This window comes from Typopeltis vanoorti, chromosome 13 (assembly GCF_054136105.1).
Source record: "Typopeltis vanoorti isolate ZY-2024b chromosome 13, IOZ_Tvanoo_1.0, whole genome shotgun sequence".
NCBI lineage: Eukaryota > Metazoa > Arthropoda > Arachnida > Uropygi > Thelyphonidae > Typopeltis > Typopeltis vanoorti.
In genome coordinates this window covers 37691980-37710004 of record NC_143561.1, presented here as the reverse complement: position 1 = coordinate 37710004, position 18025 = coordinate 37691980, and the positions used below count along the sequence as shown (strand labels likewise).

Sequence of the window (18025 nt, the reverse complement as noted above, 5' to 3'; positions counted from 1 at the left end):
GCATTTCTATGAATCCTAACATCCACATTATACGAGGGTTACCTGTATGTGTGTGTGTGTGAGAGTTCACTGGGCATCTACAGATGCCGTATGGCAGTGGTGTTCAACCTTTTTTACTACGCAAGCTATTTTCTATAATAAGTTATTCGGCGATCTACTCTCTTATATAGATCATGTTCCCCCAACCTGATATCTGATTACGCACAAATAAACAACTAAAAAAAAATATATAACTAAAATCTTTATTTGTGTATTTAAAAATTTATTTATTACTTTTAATTATTTTAATACAACAAATATTTTAATGCAACAAAAAAACAAACAAATATATTGGAATAAAATATTTATTTCTCTATTTTGGAAAACCAAAGTTAGAAAAAAAAACCAATTGATTACAAACCCACAAATTACAGGAAATGCTGGATGATTAAAAAAAAAAAAAGTTAATGTGAAATATGGCATCGTTTGGACCTCGCAATATTTTCATGGTCAAGTTGACATGAAGAAGTGGCCAATCACAGATAGTCATCACTCCTTCCCGCTGTTCAACCAAGCGAAAGAACTCCCCAGTGTCAACCCTGAAACCACCTCTCGACAGTTTAAAAGTTGCAATCATATCACCTCTTCTTCTATCGCACCAAACTCTGCAGTCCACATTCCCTCAGCCGATTTTCATTACTACTAAGTGTGGTCTGATCAGTTTTATACAACAGAATGTTATCTCTGCAGGTCAGCGTGTCCTTCTCATTATTGCAGCAATCCTCTGTGTTACCTTCGCTACCTTTGCAATATGTCCCCTAAATTTCAGGTTTCTATCAATCATCAACCCCAGATCTCTCATCTCCCCTACTTCCTCCAGTATATCTCCTCCAATAGAGTATGCAGCATCCCATCGATGTGTACCAAACCCTTACATTTTGCTGCAACCGATATTCCCATTCATTTGCCCATCTGTCTAGCTTATTCAAATCCTCTTGCAGGGCTACCACATCTGCACTATTACTAATAACCCTTCCCAGCTTTGCATTATCTGCAAACAACTGAATATCCTCCTGCAATCCACTTTAGATTGAAAAACTGTTGGAGGAATCTGAAGGTGGTTTGGAGCTGAGTGATTCTGATGTTGATCCTACAGAGAGTGACAGTTCAAGTGAAGACCATGATATTCAGTATCCTTTCCCTGTTGGTTAGACTCACAACATTCAAAGTCCAGCTAGTGTGCAAAATACAGCTGTTGCTGGTCATATGCCATTGCAGAGACAACCAGTGTGGTTTAGTGAGAAAGATAATCCCTTTGCTGGTACTGAACCACAGTAAATATTCAGGGAGAGAGCCCTGTAGATTATTTTTCACAGCTGTTTCCAGATGAATTGATGGATGAAATTGTGAAACAAACTAATCTACATGCCGTAAAGGCAAAGATAATTTAGCACTTACTGTGACTGAACTCAAAATTTACCTTGAATTGTACTTGTCATGACATACATAAAATACCCACGTGTAAGGCAGTATTAGTCTTCTGAACATGGACTTGCAGGGATGTTATAGCTGATGCTATGTCAGTGAACAGATGGGAGGACAGAAGGCAATATTTGCATTTTGTTGATTCAGACACAATACCTAAACAATAAAGACAAAGCAATACATATAAGACCAGTGCTGCAAACGTTTCATGAAACATTCCATGCTGCTGTCAGCCCAGAAGAATTTCAGAATGTAGATGAGATGATTCTATTCAAAGGTTGTTCACAACTCAAACAATACTTACCTAAGAAACCAAAAAAATGGAGTTTCAAAACGTGGGTGAGGGCAGGCATTTTAGGCAATGTATATTGTTTTGATCTTTATGTAGGTGCAGATCCTGGAAGACAAAATTCAGACTGATTCAGTGCAAGTAAAAATATAGCATGCTGGTAAGAACTTCAAGGTATACGTAGACAACTCCTTCACGAGCATCTCCCTAATTAAGAAACTAAAGGAAGATGATATTTATTATGTGGGTACATGCAGAAGAAATAGACTTCAAGGTGCTGACAAGAAACTGAAAAATGAAAAGGATTTTCAGAAGATGGGATGAGGAAATATGTCAGTTACCACGTCCTCTGATGGCATTACTGTCACTAGATGGGTTGATAACTCAATAGTACATGTGGCATTGTTACACCCTGATAACCAAGAATGTAAAAATTTCAGTTATCATGGTGTTTCAAAAAAATAAAAATATAAAATCTTATGTAGGTAGTTAATACAAGATCTTTAAAGACAGAAAATATGATTGCATCCAAGAAAATTAATTATAGCAGAAATTGTTTGTTTAATTAAATAATAAAAAAGGAAATCTTATTACAAAAAAAATGATATGAAAAAGATAGGTTAAGTAAGACAAAGAAGATTAGATATAAGAATTTGTATGTGAGAGGCTAGTTTAACACTTGAAAAGAGGAGATTAAAATATTCAAAAAATTCAAAAAGGGGGATTAATTTAGTATAGAGGCTAGCTTAAAACAAATGACAATCGCTCAAGGTCAATTCCCGAAGTGAGACGTCGTCACGTGAGAGTCGCATGCAAGCGAACCGTAGCATGTTTTGGGCAGAAAAATGCGACTTTAATTGGTGAATAGGATCAACTCCAGTAGAGGGGGGGGGGGGGGAGAAATTGAAGAAGGTGCCGATAGGAGCCATGCAGATAAAAGAGTGAGGAATCTCCCCCCCATGAGGCTTTTTTTCCTCAGATTTTCTTCACGAAATTTTCGTATAGGTAACACAGGTTTTCCTGAGTGACGGAGTAGGAGTTATCTCCGTCCGACGCAACAAGGAAACAAAGTGTGCGGGAATTCGATCCCGTATTCCTATTGCAAGAGACGAGGAACGCCGTATAGTTACAAGAAGGAAGGAATTGTCTATGTATCTCATCATCCAGTACTCGTATCGAGGGAAAGAAAATCCATACAGAAATCCGTGCCCACGTGATGAGTTCCATAATGATAGACTAGATCCTGTGTGTGTGTCCTTTATTCAAGCACGAAAGGTATAGATCGTGAAAACCAGGGTTCGTCCTAAAAGAGGTACTGTAAAATCTTGTATCTTGAAATTGCATATAGTTGCATTCATTGTTAATGACTGGACAGTCGAAGATATACTAGGACTTTAGTACAAATCAGAGTAAACTAGTTTATATTATTTGATAAGCATTCATGTACTAGAGATTTATGTATGCACATGGTATTTCATATGAGAGTGTCTTAAAAGTCAAAATGTATGTATGGGCATAGCGATACTTGTGTAGAGGCTTAAGTGCTGTGAGGACATTATGTTGGAGGTTTAATGGATTTTTTACAACACTCAAAAAGAATTAAAATAGAATTTAATACTTCCTATATTTCGTCCTAGTCACTAGGACATCTACGGGGATTACAAAGACAATTAATGTAACATGCACACAAAAACTTACAATACTAAGCCCAACCACGTGGGTGACAATAAAGTCCTATCTAGGTGGAGAGCCCTCTAAGGGCAGTTGTAGGTGGCCTGGAATGTAAGGTGGGACCTCTGGCGATGACTGTTTCCCAAATCTTCGGAAGCTTAATGCAACCGTATTTGTTAAGATTTGGTTGGTTTTTGAGAGCTGCTGCTTCTAAGAAAAGTCTCTCTTTCTTGAATTTGCTGTGGTGGAGCATGGTGGTTTTCTTCCATGATACTCTGTGGGTGGTGTCCAAAACATGGTCAGCCAAGCCTGAATGGCCATAGTTGTGTTTAACGATGTACGACTTGTGTTCCTCTAGGCGGATGGATGCTGATGTTCCTGTAAGCTTGCGTACTTTGGACAGACAGGCAGATCAGCATCCATCCGCCTAGAGGAACACAAGTCGTACATCGTTAAACACAACTATGGCCATTCAGGCTTGGCTGACCATGTTTTGGACACCACCCACAGAGTATCATGGAAGAAAACCACCATGCTCCACCACAGCAAATTCAAGAAAGAGAGACTTTTCTTAGAAGCAGCAGCTCTCAAAAACCAACCAAATCTTAACAAATAAGGTTGCATTAAGCTTCCGAAGATTTGGGAAACAGTCATCGCCAGAGGTCCCACCTTACATTCCAGGCCACCTACAACTGCCCTTAGAGGGCGCTCCACCTAGATAGGACTTTATTGTCACCCACGTGGTTGGGCTTAGTATTGTAAGTTTTTGTGTGCATGTTACATTAATTGTCTTTGTAATCCCCGTAGATGTCCTAGTGACTAGGACGAAATATAGGAAGTATTAAATTCTATTTTAATTCTTTTTGAGTGTTGTAAAAAATACATTAAACCTCCAACATAAGGGCATAGCGATAGGATAGTTTAACCTATATTGTTTGTTTTGTAAGTTAGATAAACTGAATATAAACATTAATGTCCAATGGTATTATAGCAATATAGAGCATTCTGACTAGTATAAGGTTAAGTAAAGTGTTAATTTTGTTCCAGGAATACATGTGTATATTTATATGTATAAAGCCTGTTATGACAGCATGATTGCAAATTCCCTTATAGGATTTTGCCCTAATACTTGTACTTCGCTTGTGAAATTTTGTAATTTTATTCTTAGTGTTGAATTGTGTTTTATATAACAGAAATTGAATTGTACCATGTATAAGATTTCAAATAAACTTCTGTTCATTAATAATATAGTTGTCTGAAATTGCTGCCTAATGCACCCCTTGAAAAAACGTACGATCGCAGGAAATTAATGTGTTATGTTACGAGATAAAGGATCACGACTGCTTAATAGTTTCACACTCAGACATATTTTTGTATTTTGCTCCTTGTTTTCGAATTATATATCTTAAACTAAATGTCCTGAAAGGTGCAGTGTAATATAAATTAGGGACACTAATGGGAGAAAATGCTAAAATATTTAAATTTTGTAATATCTCGGGTATAGTTTTGAATAAAGATGAAATAGAGAATCACCTGAACAGGATAAAAGAAAGTTTAACAATCGTAAATAGGGACATAACAGTATCTAGCTACTTAGGAAAGGAGCCTCAGTGTATGTCAGAGGTTCAGCTAAAAAGAAAAAAAGTATGTTGAAATTCCACTGCCTCACAGCATAGCTGTTGATAACAAACATATGGATGGAGTGGACCTTATGGACTCTCTTGTGGCTGTGTATCTAAATGATACCAGGAACAAACGATGGTATATGAGAATTTTTTCCCATATGTTTAAGGTACTTGTTTGTAATGCACAGATTATTTGGAAATGGGAAGAAAAAGAAAAATTGGATTTGTTGGAATGCAAATCAAGAGTGGCAACTGCTTTGATATATCAAGGTTTAGCTCAGCTAGGTACAATGAAACGAGGCTGCTCTTCAAGTAAGACACCACCAGCACTAAAAAAACGCAAAACTTGCTCTGTGTCACATGAGAAACGTTTTGACGGCGGTGGACACTTCCCAAAGAAGACAACAGGTGCTAATGCCAATCGTTGCAGAGATGTACACCGCAAGAGTAAAACAAGACACATCTTTGGTAGATGTGAGGTTCCAATCTGTCCAGAATGTTTTCAGTCTTTCCATAGAAAATGAGACAAAGAGAATAAGACTGTTCTTGATTTACTCTAATGCAAATTCTAATTGATCTACTTTTTTGTATGCACTAAGTAAACCAAATTTTGATCATTCATGCAGTGTTTCAGCAAAATATAAATTGTTTATAATCTGTTGTGTCATACTTGTAATGTCTTTCAATGAAAATAAATTCCTTAGTCAAAGTCATTTCAATAGAAATATGTCTATAGTCTGTTGGTGCATGATATCCTCATATGACGACATCATTTTTAACATATATTAAACACAAATAACATTTGTGTTTAATAAATATAACATATATAACACAAATTTAGCAAAATTAATGAATTCATGGTAATACTGTAAGATTAAATGGTACTGTAGCATGCATTATAATTTTTTATAAATGAATATAAAAATTCATGTATGAGAAGGTTAAGCGCATTGCTACAGATTCTAACTAGATAGGTTAGGTATTCTGTCTCTTAAGATTTATTTGAATATACTTATGTATGTTTTACAGTCAAATTTTGCTACTGGATTTTCTTGAATTCTTCTTCTCTCCTGTAGTCCTAAATGCACCATTGGGTCACTCATGGCTGGTAGGTGATATTCTTTGTTAACCTCCTCCAATCATCTCAGTCTCTTGTTCTTGATAATCCTTGATCCCAGAACGATTCCTTCTAGTGCTGCTTTAGAATGCCATTGGCCCTCTCCACATGTCCAAACCATTTCATCGGTCTTCTTCTGATGACTGTCAGAATGTTTTCCCTTTTTCTCCTGTCTACTGAATCAATCAGTTTTTGGACACTTTCATTGGTTTCGTGAGCAACATAGGGAATTCTCAAAAGTCTTCGGTAAGTTTTCATTTCAAAAGACAGGAGTCTTCTCTCATCTTCCCCCAATAAAGTCCAGACCTCAACCATACAGGAGGATAGAATTCACCAAGGTGTCAATTAGTCTTAGTCTGGTTGTAATTGCTATTCTATTAGAGAGAATGTGCTAGGGAACTGACAGTGCCTTTAACCTGGCTTATCAATGAAAGTCTGGCTTTGGCAAAGGTGCCCAGGGAATGGAAGGAAGGTAAGATAGTGCCATTGCATAAGGGTGGTAACACACTGGAAGTGTCTAATTATAGACCAGTCTGTGTGTCATCAGTAGTTGTTAAGATCTTGGAGAAAATAGTGAGGGCCGTATACAGCATTGGGCAGATGAAGGTAATGTTATCTGTGAGAGTCAACATGGATTTGTGAAAGGGCTCTTGTTTTAGCAATATGCTAGCCTTTTATAATAAAGTTACAAGAACATTAGATGAGGGAAAGGCATATACTGCAATTTTCTTAGACTTAGCGAAGGCATCTGACAGGGTGCCACATGATAAGCTGATATTTAATTGCAGCACATAGGTCTGGATGTCAGATTGGTCAACTGGATTCAGGATTGGCTGTCTGATAGGTATCAGAGAGTTGTGTATGGTGGAGCAGTTTCAAGGAGGCAGAGGGTTACAAGTGGGGTCACACAAGGCTCAGTACTAGGACCTATATTGTTTAACCTTTATATCAATGATATTGCCAGTGGATTGCAAGGGGATATTCAGTTGTTTGCAGATGATGCGAAGCTGGGAAGGATTATTAGTAACAGTGCAGATGTGGTAGCCCTGCAAGAGGATTTGAATAAGCTAGATAGATGGGCAAATGAATGGGGGTTTCAGTTTAATGCAGCAAAATGTAAGGTCTTGAGGTTTGGGAAACATCGATGAGATGCTGCATATTCTATGGGAGGAGTTATACTGGAGGAGGTAGGGGAGACAAGAGATCTGGGGTTGATGATTGATAGAAACCTGAAGTTTAGGAGACATATTGCAAAGGTGGTGAAGTAACACAGAGGATTGCTGCAATTATGAGAAGGACACTGACCTGCAAAGATAAGAGGGTGATCATTCCGTTGTACAAGTCTCTGATCAGACCACACTTGGACTATTGTTCTCAGATTTGGTCCCCAGGATTTGAAGGGATAAATTAACTGTGGAAAGGATACAAAGACAGATGACAAAGATGGTTTCAGGACTGTACAAGGATAGTTATGAGGATCGGCTGAGGGAATGTGGACTGCAGAGTTTGGTGGATAGAAGAAAGAGAGGTGATATGATTGAGACTTTTAAACTGTTGAGAGGTGCTTACAGGGTTGACACTGGGGAGTTTTTTTCACTTGGTTTTACAGCAGGAGGGAGTGATGACAAGAGGCCATCCCTGGAAGTTACGAAAGGAAACTGTGAGCAAGAGGGTAAGGAGTGGTTTCTTTGTGTGGAGGGTGGTTGAACCGTGGAATGCATTGCCTGATGGAGTGGTGGGAGCGAGAACAGTCAATGACTTTAAGGAGTGGTATGACAGAATGTTTCTTAAGGGGGACCTTTCCTCAACGAGTCTTGACAGACTTTATGTTCTTAGGAAGGACCTCCCACCATGAGTCTTTTGACTCCGTGGAGGCCTGAATAATAATAATAATCTCCCCACAATGGTTTTAACTTCTGTAGGGCCATGGTTGCCTTAACAATTCGGTATTTAATGTCGGTTTTTGAGCGACCATCTTGACTCAAAGTGCTTCCTAGATAAGTGAACTTGTTTACATTCTTAATTTGTTTATTGCCAATTTGCATCTTTAAGAATTCAATGTCTGATTTTAGGTCATCATTGTTTTTGTTTTTTGTAGGTTTATGTATAATCCCTATTTTTTTAATGTTCCAAAACCGTGGCTGGTTACCTCTTGTAATTCTTCTTCACTTTCTGCCAGAAGATTGATATCATCTTGAATTATGTAGGATTAAAAACAACACTTTTTTCTGGGGGGGGGGGGGTCATGCTTGTCTTTGCCAAAGAGCAACTCTGAAAATGGCTTATTTCTTATTTATTCGTATGGGCTACTCCCCCATTTCCTCAACCGTCCCTTAGGAATAGTTGAGCCTGCCTAATGAGGGATTAGGAATGTATTTCATGACTGTAGATCCATGTGTTAACGGGCCAGTTTGCCTGCTCTGAGGGACAAAAAAAACCGCTACTTTTGTATGAAACCAGCTGTTAGATCTTGAATGATGGCTCCATCAAGAATAGAACTGCTCCATTCAAGATTTAACAAGAACAACCATATCGAGCAAAAGCACACTTGTATTCTTGGCAAAACAGATATAATATGTAAAAAATGCAGATGTTAACTTTGCTTAAGAAGAGAATTAAAATATAAAGGAAGAAATTGAATCCTAAATTAAAATGAAATTGAAGAAGGAAATAAGTATTAGATTGTACTATGTTTAAAGTATTGTCTAAAATAGATGGAAATCTTAAACTTTCAAAAGCACCAATATTAAACTATGGCATGTATAAAATCGCGTATAGTCGTGCAAACGAAAGTACAAAGGTTGCTGTGTGACCACCAAAGGTGACGTAACAAATGATGAGTAGGCATTCATGGAAGGCGCTCGAATTTCGCATTCCCTGAAGAGAGCGATCCTCGTACTGCGAGGAGGTGACAGCCAATTGGAAAGCATCATAGACAAGCTTAGAGCACGGAAGAGGGCACTATAGAAGAGTTTAAAAACTAACTCACAGGGCTGGAGACTCTCTCTTGGCTCCTTCTACGTTTCTGGTTTTGGTTCCTGTGGTGTTCCCCGGTCGCACGTGTCCCCCCCCCCACATGGGTTACTAGCTCGTAGTTCCGAAGCGGGTCAGCACGGTTGATATCTGATAAGACGGCATGGCAGCAGCAGCGAGTTTATGGTTCGTAATTCTGAAGTGGGTCAATATGGCTGATATCTGATAAGATGGCATGGCGGCAGCGAGTTTATGGTTCGTAATTCCTAAGCGAGTCAGCACAGCTGATATCTGATATGATGGCAGGGTGGCGAGTTTAATGTTCGTAGTTCCGAGGCGGGTCAGCACGGCTGATATCCAATAAGACGGCATGGCGACAACATGTTTCTAGTTGCTGAGTGGTGCAAATCGAAGAAGTTGAGCATGAGATGACGACATTGTTTCGAGTTTCGGCCATTGGTCTGGTTCTAACCGATGAGAAGGCTGCAAAGGATTCCCTTTGAAGATAATTTGTGTTAAAAGCAGTGTCGCGAAAAGTTCGTAAGCCCAGAGGAAACAAAGGAAAAAAATCGGGATGAGCATGTGACTCCACGTGGCGGCAGATCACCGTACAGAGGGACAAGCCATAACAAAGAACAGATGGAAGGATCGAGAAATCGTCTAACAAGGTGGAAATGTACAAAATCTCATTTTATGTATTATCTATTAGTGATGAGTGTGAGAAAATGGACAGAGATTAGAAAAGAAGATAGTGAGAATTTAGAGACAGTTTCATGTGTTAAGTTGATTGAATTGGACTGGTAGTCTACGTTCTTAGATTGTCTAAACCCTAGTTAATGTGTATGGGTCGATAGTAGCACTAATTTAATTTGATATCGGGAACCATGTTTGTGATTTAGATGAATCATGAGAGTGTATAAATAACTTGCCTGTTTGATTACCACTGCCTTGCTTTACCTGTTTTTTAGTATTGATCTTGATTAGCTTTGAATATAAGTGTTAGTCATATTGATCTAGTAGTGTGAAAGCATGAGAGCATGCAACACTTAGTTGAATGTGAATTGATCTTTGTTAGCGAGTTTTATTTAGAATTTGAACTAGTGTTTTATGATGAACGTGTACTTATTTAACCTAGAGATGTAAGATTAGAGTATTTTGATAAATAGAATGTTCCTTATTGTTTAGCTAGTAAATTAGAATTTTGATATGACATATCTTTGATGTGTGGAAGCTTAATGTATGTAATCTTCATAATTATTATTATTATTCAGGCCTCCATGGAGTCAAAAGACTCATGGTGGGAGGTCCTTCCTAAGAACATAGTCTGTCAAGACTCATCAAGGAGAGGACCCCTTAAGAAACACAAAGTCTATCATACCACTCCTTAAACTCATTGACCGTTCTCGCTCCCACCACTCCATCAGGCAATGCATTCCATGGTTCAACCACCCTCCACACAAAGAAACCACTCCTTACCCTCTTGCTCACAGTTTCTTTTCGTAACTTCCAGGGATGGCCTCCTCTCATCACTCCTTCCCGCTGTTCAACCAAGCAAAAGAACTCCCCAGTGTCAACCCTGTAACCACCTCTCAACAGTTTAAAAGTCTCAATCATATCACCTCTCCTTCTTCTATCCACCAAACTCTGCAGTCTGCATTCCCTCAGCCGATCCTCATAACTATGCTTGTAGAGTCCTGAAACCATCTTTGTCATCTGTCTTTGTATCCTTTCCACAGTTAATTTATCCCCTTCAAATCCTGGGGACTAAATCTGAGAACAATAGTCCAAGTGTGGCCTGATCAGAGACTTGATGGAATGATAACCCTCTTATCTCTGCAGGTCAGTGTCCTTCTCATAATTGCAGCAATCCTTTGTGTTACCTTCATCACCTTTGCAATATGCCCCCTAAACTTCAGGTTTCTATCAATCATCAATCCCAGATCTCTTGTCTCCCCTACTTCCTGCAGTATAACTCATCCCATAGAGTATGCAGCATCCCATCGATGTTTCCCAAACCTCAAGACCTTACATTTTGCTGCATTAAACTGAAACCCCCATTCATTTGCCCATCTATCTAGCTTATTTAAATCCTCTTGCAGGGCTACCACATCTGCACTGTTACTAATAATCCTTCCCAGCTTTGCATCATCCGCAAACAATTGAATATCCCCTTGCAATCCACTGGCAACATCATTGATATAAAGGTTAAACAATATAAGTCCTAGTACTGAGCCCTGTGGGACCCCACTTGTAACCCTCTGCCTCCTTGAAACTGCTCCACCATACACAACTCTCTGATACCTATCAGACAGCCAATCCAGTTGACCAATCTGACATCCAGACCCATGTGTTGCAACTTAAATATCAGCTTATCATGTGGCACCCTGTCAAATGCCTTTGCTAAGTCTAAGAAAATTGCAGTATATGCCTTTCCCTCATCTAATGTTCTTGTAACTTTATTATAAAAGGCTAGCATATTGCTAAAACAAGAGCGCCCTCTCACAAATCCATGTTGACTCTCACAGATAACATTACCCTCATCTGCCCAGTGCTGTATACGGTCCCTCACTACTTTCTCCAAGATCTTAACAACTACTGATGACACACAGACTGGTCTATAATTAGACACTTCCAGTGTGTTACCACCCTTATGCAATGGCACTATCTTACCTTCCTTCCATTCCCTGGGCACCTTTGTCGAAGCCAGACTTTCATTGAAAAGCCAGGTTAAAGGCAGCTGAAATAAATAAATTTTGTCAGAGTTCCGAATGGAGAAGCGGTGCCAGAGAGATAGGTTAGAGATTTCAGACTTAGTTGGTACGACAAGGATTTAAGATAGAAAATTAACAAGAAAGTGACGCCACACAAAGAAGAAGAAAGAAGATATAACACAGCTAACTCACCTTTAGTCAAGAGACCAAATAAAGGTTCCTCACGTCATGGACAGGAACCAAACAAAGGTTTTTCCGACCAATGGGCTTTGTCTATACCGACTGAGTTACAGAGGCTATTTGAAAATGACTAAAAAAATGCCTAGAAAAAGTTGAAGTCAATGACTAAAATTAAACCTATACTGGTCTATCTGCAGATCATGGAAGGTTACCTGAGGCTATGAAGAGAATTTGTGGTATTAATGTTAAATTAAAAAATTTACATGTAACAAATTATATCATGTCTAGTTGTCTACCAGCAACAACATTGTCTTCTATGACAAAAGCTCCCATAACTACTTCCTGATAAAACATCAATTATCCATTGAGCATACGTTCCACAGTCAGTACAGATGAAGCCCTTTGGTCGGAAAGACCTGGGTTCGATCCCTTCCATGACATTCCAAGAACCTTGAAACATGAAAAACCAGAAATGCAGATTTTTCATCCCTCAGAACAGGCAAACTGGCCCCGTGAACACAAACACACAGATCTGCAGTCATAAAATACATACTTAATCCCTCATCAGGTGGGCTCAAATTTTGCTACTGGATTTTCCTGAATTGAAGCCCTTTGATCGGAAAGACCTGGGTTTGATTCTCTTCCATGACATACCAAGAACCTTGAAACATGAAAAACCAGAAATGCAGGTTTTTCATCCCTCAGAACAGGCAAACTTGCCCCGTGAACACACACACGGATCTACAGTCATAAAATACATACTTAATCCCTCATCAGGTGGGATCAAATTTTGCTACTGGATTTTCCTGAATTATGCAGGACAGGGGAGGAATGGAGGGAGGGGACCCCATATGAAATAAATAGAATTATCCATTAAGTGTCACTGAGGTAGGGGACTCAGGTAGTGTTGTGATAATCTGTAAGTTGCTCATCCTGCCCTAAGATGCAGAAATTTTTTAAACTTTGCAAAAATAATAAAAATATGCTGCCTCCCCCCCCCAATAACATCAAATCATCCAAAAAAAAATACAGTTCCATATCCATTTCATCAATGTTCGAGGCATTCACACAAACATCAGTGATATATATCATCACTTACATCAAAATCTAATCTCCTTTTTCTAATAGAACACCAACTGGTATCCTCCACAACCCACTTCAACTGTCCCAACTACATTTGGCATTGTGCATTCCACACAAAAGGAGGAATATGAGCTTTTGTAAAACCTGATATCCCTTGCCAAAAGGCTATACAACCTGGTCTTCTCGCTTTTCAAAATTCTGGCTCAAAATTTCCTTACCTCAGTTCATAGCCTTCATTTAATGCTTCCTTAACTGGCAACCATGCTGCAATCTTTGATTACTTATGTCTTCCTAGGGCATTTTAATAACCATAACAAACTAGTTCCATTACTCCAACTTCACAGATAAAGTAAAAGGAAGCTGAATCATTTGCCAAATACACACTGGTCATATGACGAATTAGGTTCGAGTTCACCTAGTATAGCGAATCACCACCTTTCTTCTGTCACTTGTAGATGCATGTAATGGTTTAATAACATTTCAAGCAGTGAGATGAGTGTGTGAATGACAGAAAAAAAGGATTAATTTACATCGATACAGAAATAAAAAAATTCAGAATTTTTGCAAATGAAAAAGTAATTCTGAATAGCTTGGCTTATAAGGGAACACAACAACCAGTTTGATCATCAATCTATACCATTAAATTTTTCCATTTCGGTAACAAGATTGTCATGTTTATGGATAACTGTAGTATTAACTAGAGTAGCACTTTTTTCACTAAGAATTTTATCTTTGTAACTTCTATTGTTACACCTCAATATACCATCGTCACTAAATTTAATCATTTTAATCTTATTATGAAATGTAATAAGTTTACACATCTTTTCATCAGAAGCAATAGCATCCTTACTTTGAATTTTATCTGCCATTATTAACAAAAAATAGTTATAAATAGTTTATAATTCACAGCAAAACAGAGATGCAGTGAGCAAAGATGTTATAAAATTAGTCCACAAAAACTGTGAATCAGTTGATACAGGAGCTCATGTCACTAAGTATCATATGAGCAATTGCAGCATTGTATAAATGGGGCTCTGGTCATAAGAGTGAATCCTCACAAAGCAAAGCGTCATAATGCAGGGTATCACTGTATTTGGGATCTACCACAAATAGTTAACCTATCTACCAGAATACTAGACAATCCTCATTATTAAAAAAAACTCCAATCCTAGAGTTTTTTTTTTTTTTTTTTTTTTTTTTTTTTTTAACTAGCTAACCCTCCAAATATATTGTAGATGACTGATTTTCTCTCAGCAATTCTGACTGCAATCTTATTTAAGCATACTTCTCTACAGTTCAATCTTCTCCTCCCAGTCTTGTATCATATGGCACAAGAACTGTGCAGAATGGGATGACCTCCAGAATTTTTATGCCTGTTATACATAGATTATTGTTTTTCATTCTCCTGATCCAAACAGCTACACTGAACTAATAACTGAAATAGCCCTTGTTAAAATATGAACCTTTATTCCCTGCTCTACAGCAAACATTCAACCCATATCCAAGCTCTGGTTCTCAAAAAAAGCATCTCTCCAGTTCATGATAAAAATGCAGCATATGTTTAATGGCTTAAATTAAAAATTCCAGTATCCCATTCAGCTTACACAAACAGCCTAAAACAGATGTAAAAAAGTTAAATGATTCCAAAAATAAGAAATGCAACAATTTTGCGTCCATTTCGACTGGTAGTCGAACCTTTTGGTTCATCGCTAAGGTAGTTGGGAGCAACTTCTGCTATTCCACCTGTTTCTAGAGAAATCTGAGCTCATTACTGTTAAACCTCTGTTAGTGATGCTGTGAGAGTGTGGATAGCAATGTGCAGTTGTTTGTGAATGATACAGCAGTTAGAGTGATACTAATATCTCTCTAGAAGAATCTTGCTAATCTCCCTGCCTATACCACTGGTATAGGCAGGGAGATTAGCAGGTAAAGAGTTGCAAGCATGGCTGTGGAGTCAGTACAAATAACTTTCAACTGCAATTCTGACTCCAACTCCTCAATTTATAATACATTTGACTGACTAGTTTGACAAGTTTTCTAGCCATTTCCCCATTTAAGCCTAAAAAGGCTGGTTGAGAAAAAAAAAAAAAAAAAAAAGGATTCACTGCCATTTCAATTATGTAGTTTTTAAACTTTTCTGGCATCACTGTTACAATAACTTTGCCAGATGTAAAGAATCTTGGTAGTTGTGTTTGGCCTCCAGTAGATTTCTGATCTTTCTTTAGCCCTGAAATAGAGGGAATGTTTTTATTGCTGTCTTTCTCATTCACAGCTTCTAACACTTCAGGATGAAAATGCTGTCTTTTTAAATTTGTTGCTCTTGTAGGTGCATTTTTATCAGAACCACAAAAACTACTAATTTTTGCATCGCATGCTTTTTCACAATCATCTTCTATAATATATTGACACACATTATATTTCCCATCTGTTGTTACTGTAAAGTGTTCAAAAACAGTGGACCCCATTGACACTTTTTTTTACAATTGTGAATTTTTTCATGGGATGCCGCTTTCACTAATATGATATATAGATTATCATAAAATATGTTTTATTTTGAAATTTGCAAAGAACTTGAAATTAAATATATCTCCTGAAAATATAATCTGGAAAAAATAGGTCAATCAAATTATTATCCATGAAATAGTAAATTTTAACATATTATTTATATTACAATTTAAATTCATTATGATTTGGAATTAGCACATTTTTACCGACTCCGACCCCAGTAAACAAGAAATGCTTCTGACTCCGACTCCAGAGCTGTGGTTGCAAGGCATAACTTTTATTTGAAATCTGGATGGTAATGATGGGATTTTGTACATAGTAGTGAGAGCACCTTGGGAGCAAGGGGGGGGGGGAGGAGACAGGTAGTCTTTGGTGGCCCTGAAATTTGAGGGCTGCACTGCACAAATTGTGATGACAGAATAGTGGACTTATAGCAGAGAGTAAGCAATTGAGATAGTGGTTCCATTAAGCTGCATTACTGTGCATGGATTTAGCACATTGGGGGGGGTGACTTGGATTTGTGCCAGATCAATATAGAAATGTTTCATGATGTAGAGGGAGTTAGGAAATGAGTTGGGCCAACTGGGGAGATTATAAGAATGGAGGAAATTGCTTGGAGAACAGTTGATGAATGGACCGAAATGCCTGGGAGGGATGGGAGTTTGGGGCATGATATGGTAGACATTATGACAATAAGGAGCACCCAAAATAAGCCTATGACTCCATAAAGCTTCCAAATAATAATATAAAAGAAATGCATAATATGTAACATCTTCTACTGAAATAAACTGGTTACATTGAAATGCTTTATGCTTATTTCTTGATGCTTTTGCTAGCTGAGTAGATTGCTGGTGTCCTCTGCTTGCATTTAATGGGGGGTGTGGGTATGAATCACTGTTACACAAATGCGACAAGTCATTACATGATAGATGATTTTCATCACCTAAATGACCTGAAGATGTTGACTGGCAGTCTGAACTCATTTGAATACTATGATCTGGTCTATAGGTGGATTGCCACATGATATCTTCACTTTGCGTGATACTCATGTACTACAAATTCCGATTTGTGTGATTATCTTAAACTTCCCCAGCCTACAAAACCAATGCAGTATGACAGGGAAACTTAATATGGAATGCTACCGTAAACATGATGGTAAGTTTAACTTGGTTTTTGAGCATTATTGTCGTGACTTTTAACAAATTAAAGGAAAACTATTTGTAACATGTATACTGTACACGGTTGTAATATATATACTGTAATATAATATATATTGCCGGCCTGGTTGGCAGAGTGGTTAGGGCATCTGCTCTCCAGCCAAAAGGCTGCGGGTTTGAATCCTACTGTGGGCATACATGTTTGTGATTGTCTATGAAAGTACTAGTGGTGGTAGATGGCATTGGTGTTAGATGATGAAGGTTGGTGGAGTGGTGAGACGAAGAAATATAGAGTAGATGCCCTCCCTCGACGAGTCTTTGGACTCCCTGAAATCTGGATCATCAAATGGAGGTGTGATGTAATAATATATATATTATATTATTATGTAACACCTGCAGGGAGTCCAATATATATATATAAGCACTTCGAGTAAAATAAAATGTTCTACTTAGTCTCCAATAATTTTATCACATAAACTTGCATTTTCCCACTCCACTCAAATATTATTTCATTTTTTAAAACAGTTGGAAACAATACACCGGGTCCAATATTACGGATACTATTAGTGTTTCAGTCCCACATGGTTGTTAAATGCTTAACACCAGTTGTACATTGCAAGTAACTCTTCTTAAAAGGCAACGATGGGAACACCTAAAATAATAAACAAACACATTCATTCAGAAAGTATTTGCTATCCTTACCTACAAGCAACGGTTCAACAATTGCCATCCTTTTAAAAAAATTAGTCAATTCAACAACGAAGATATCTAACACTCTAACATACGTAGTCTAGATAAAATACGCCATCTAATAATAGCGACGAAAAGCAAAGGCTACAAGTTTAGATGATAAAAATAGACACGGAAAGCACTTGAGAAATAAGTGTTATGTCTAATCAAAAAACGATATTATTATTGCATAAGATCTTCACTTGAAAAATATACTTTTGACTCATCAATATATTATTAGTAGTAGTAGTGACGAGTGACCAAGATGATAGAAGGTCTGTGGAAAGAACCTTATGAGAATAGGTTGAAGATTTGTGGGTTGCAGAGATTGGACGATAGGCGAAGGAGGGGTGATATTATTATTATTATTATTATTATTATTATTACGGGCAACTCCAGGGAGTCATTAGACTCATCGAGGGAGGCCCCAAATCATATTCATCACAACTATTCGACATTCATACAGTATCTATCATACCTCGCCTTAAACTCATTCACTGTCACAGCATCCACCACAGACT

The 18025-nt window shown here is 37.9% G+C and overlaps 1 protein-coding gene across 1 annotated transcript in view; it reads right to left on the bottom strand.

Moving 5' to 3' along the window:
• eIF2A (eukaryotic translation initiation factor 2A) overlaps nucleotides 1-17768 on the bottom strand; it is a 270564-nt gene extending 252796 nt beyond the window's left edge. Inside the window, exon 1 of the mRNA XM_090402822.1 lies at nucleotides 17478-17768. Within this exon, the coding sequence (XP_090258948.1) occupies nucleotides 17478-17505 (28 nt within the window). The 5' untranslated portion in view covers nucleotides 17506-17768. The remainder of the gene's footprint in view (nucleotides 1-17477) is intronic.
• Between the last annotated feature and the right edge of the window lie 257 nt (nucleotides 17769-18025).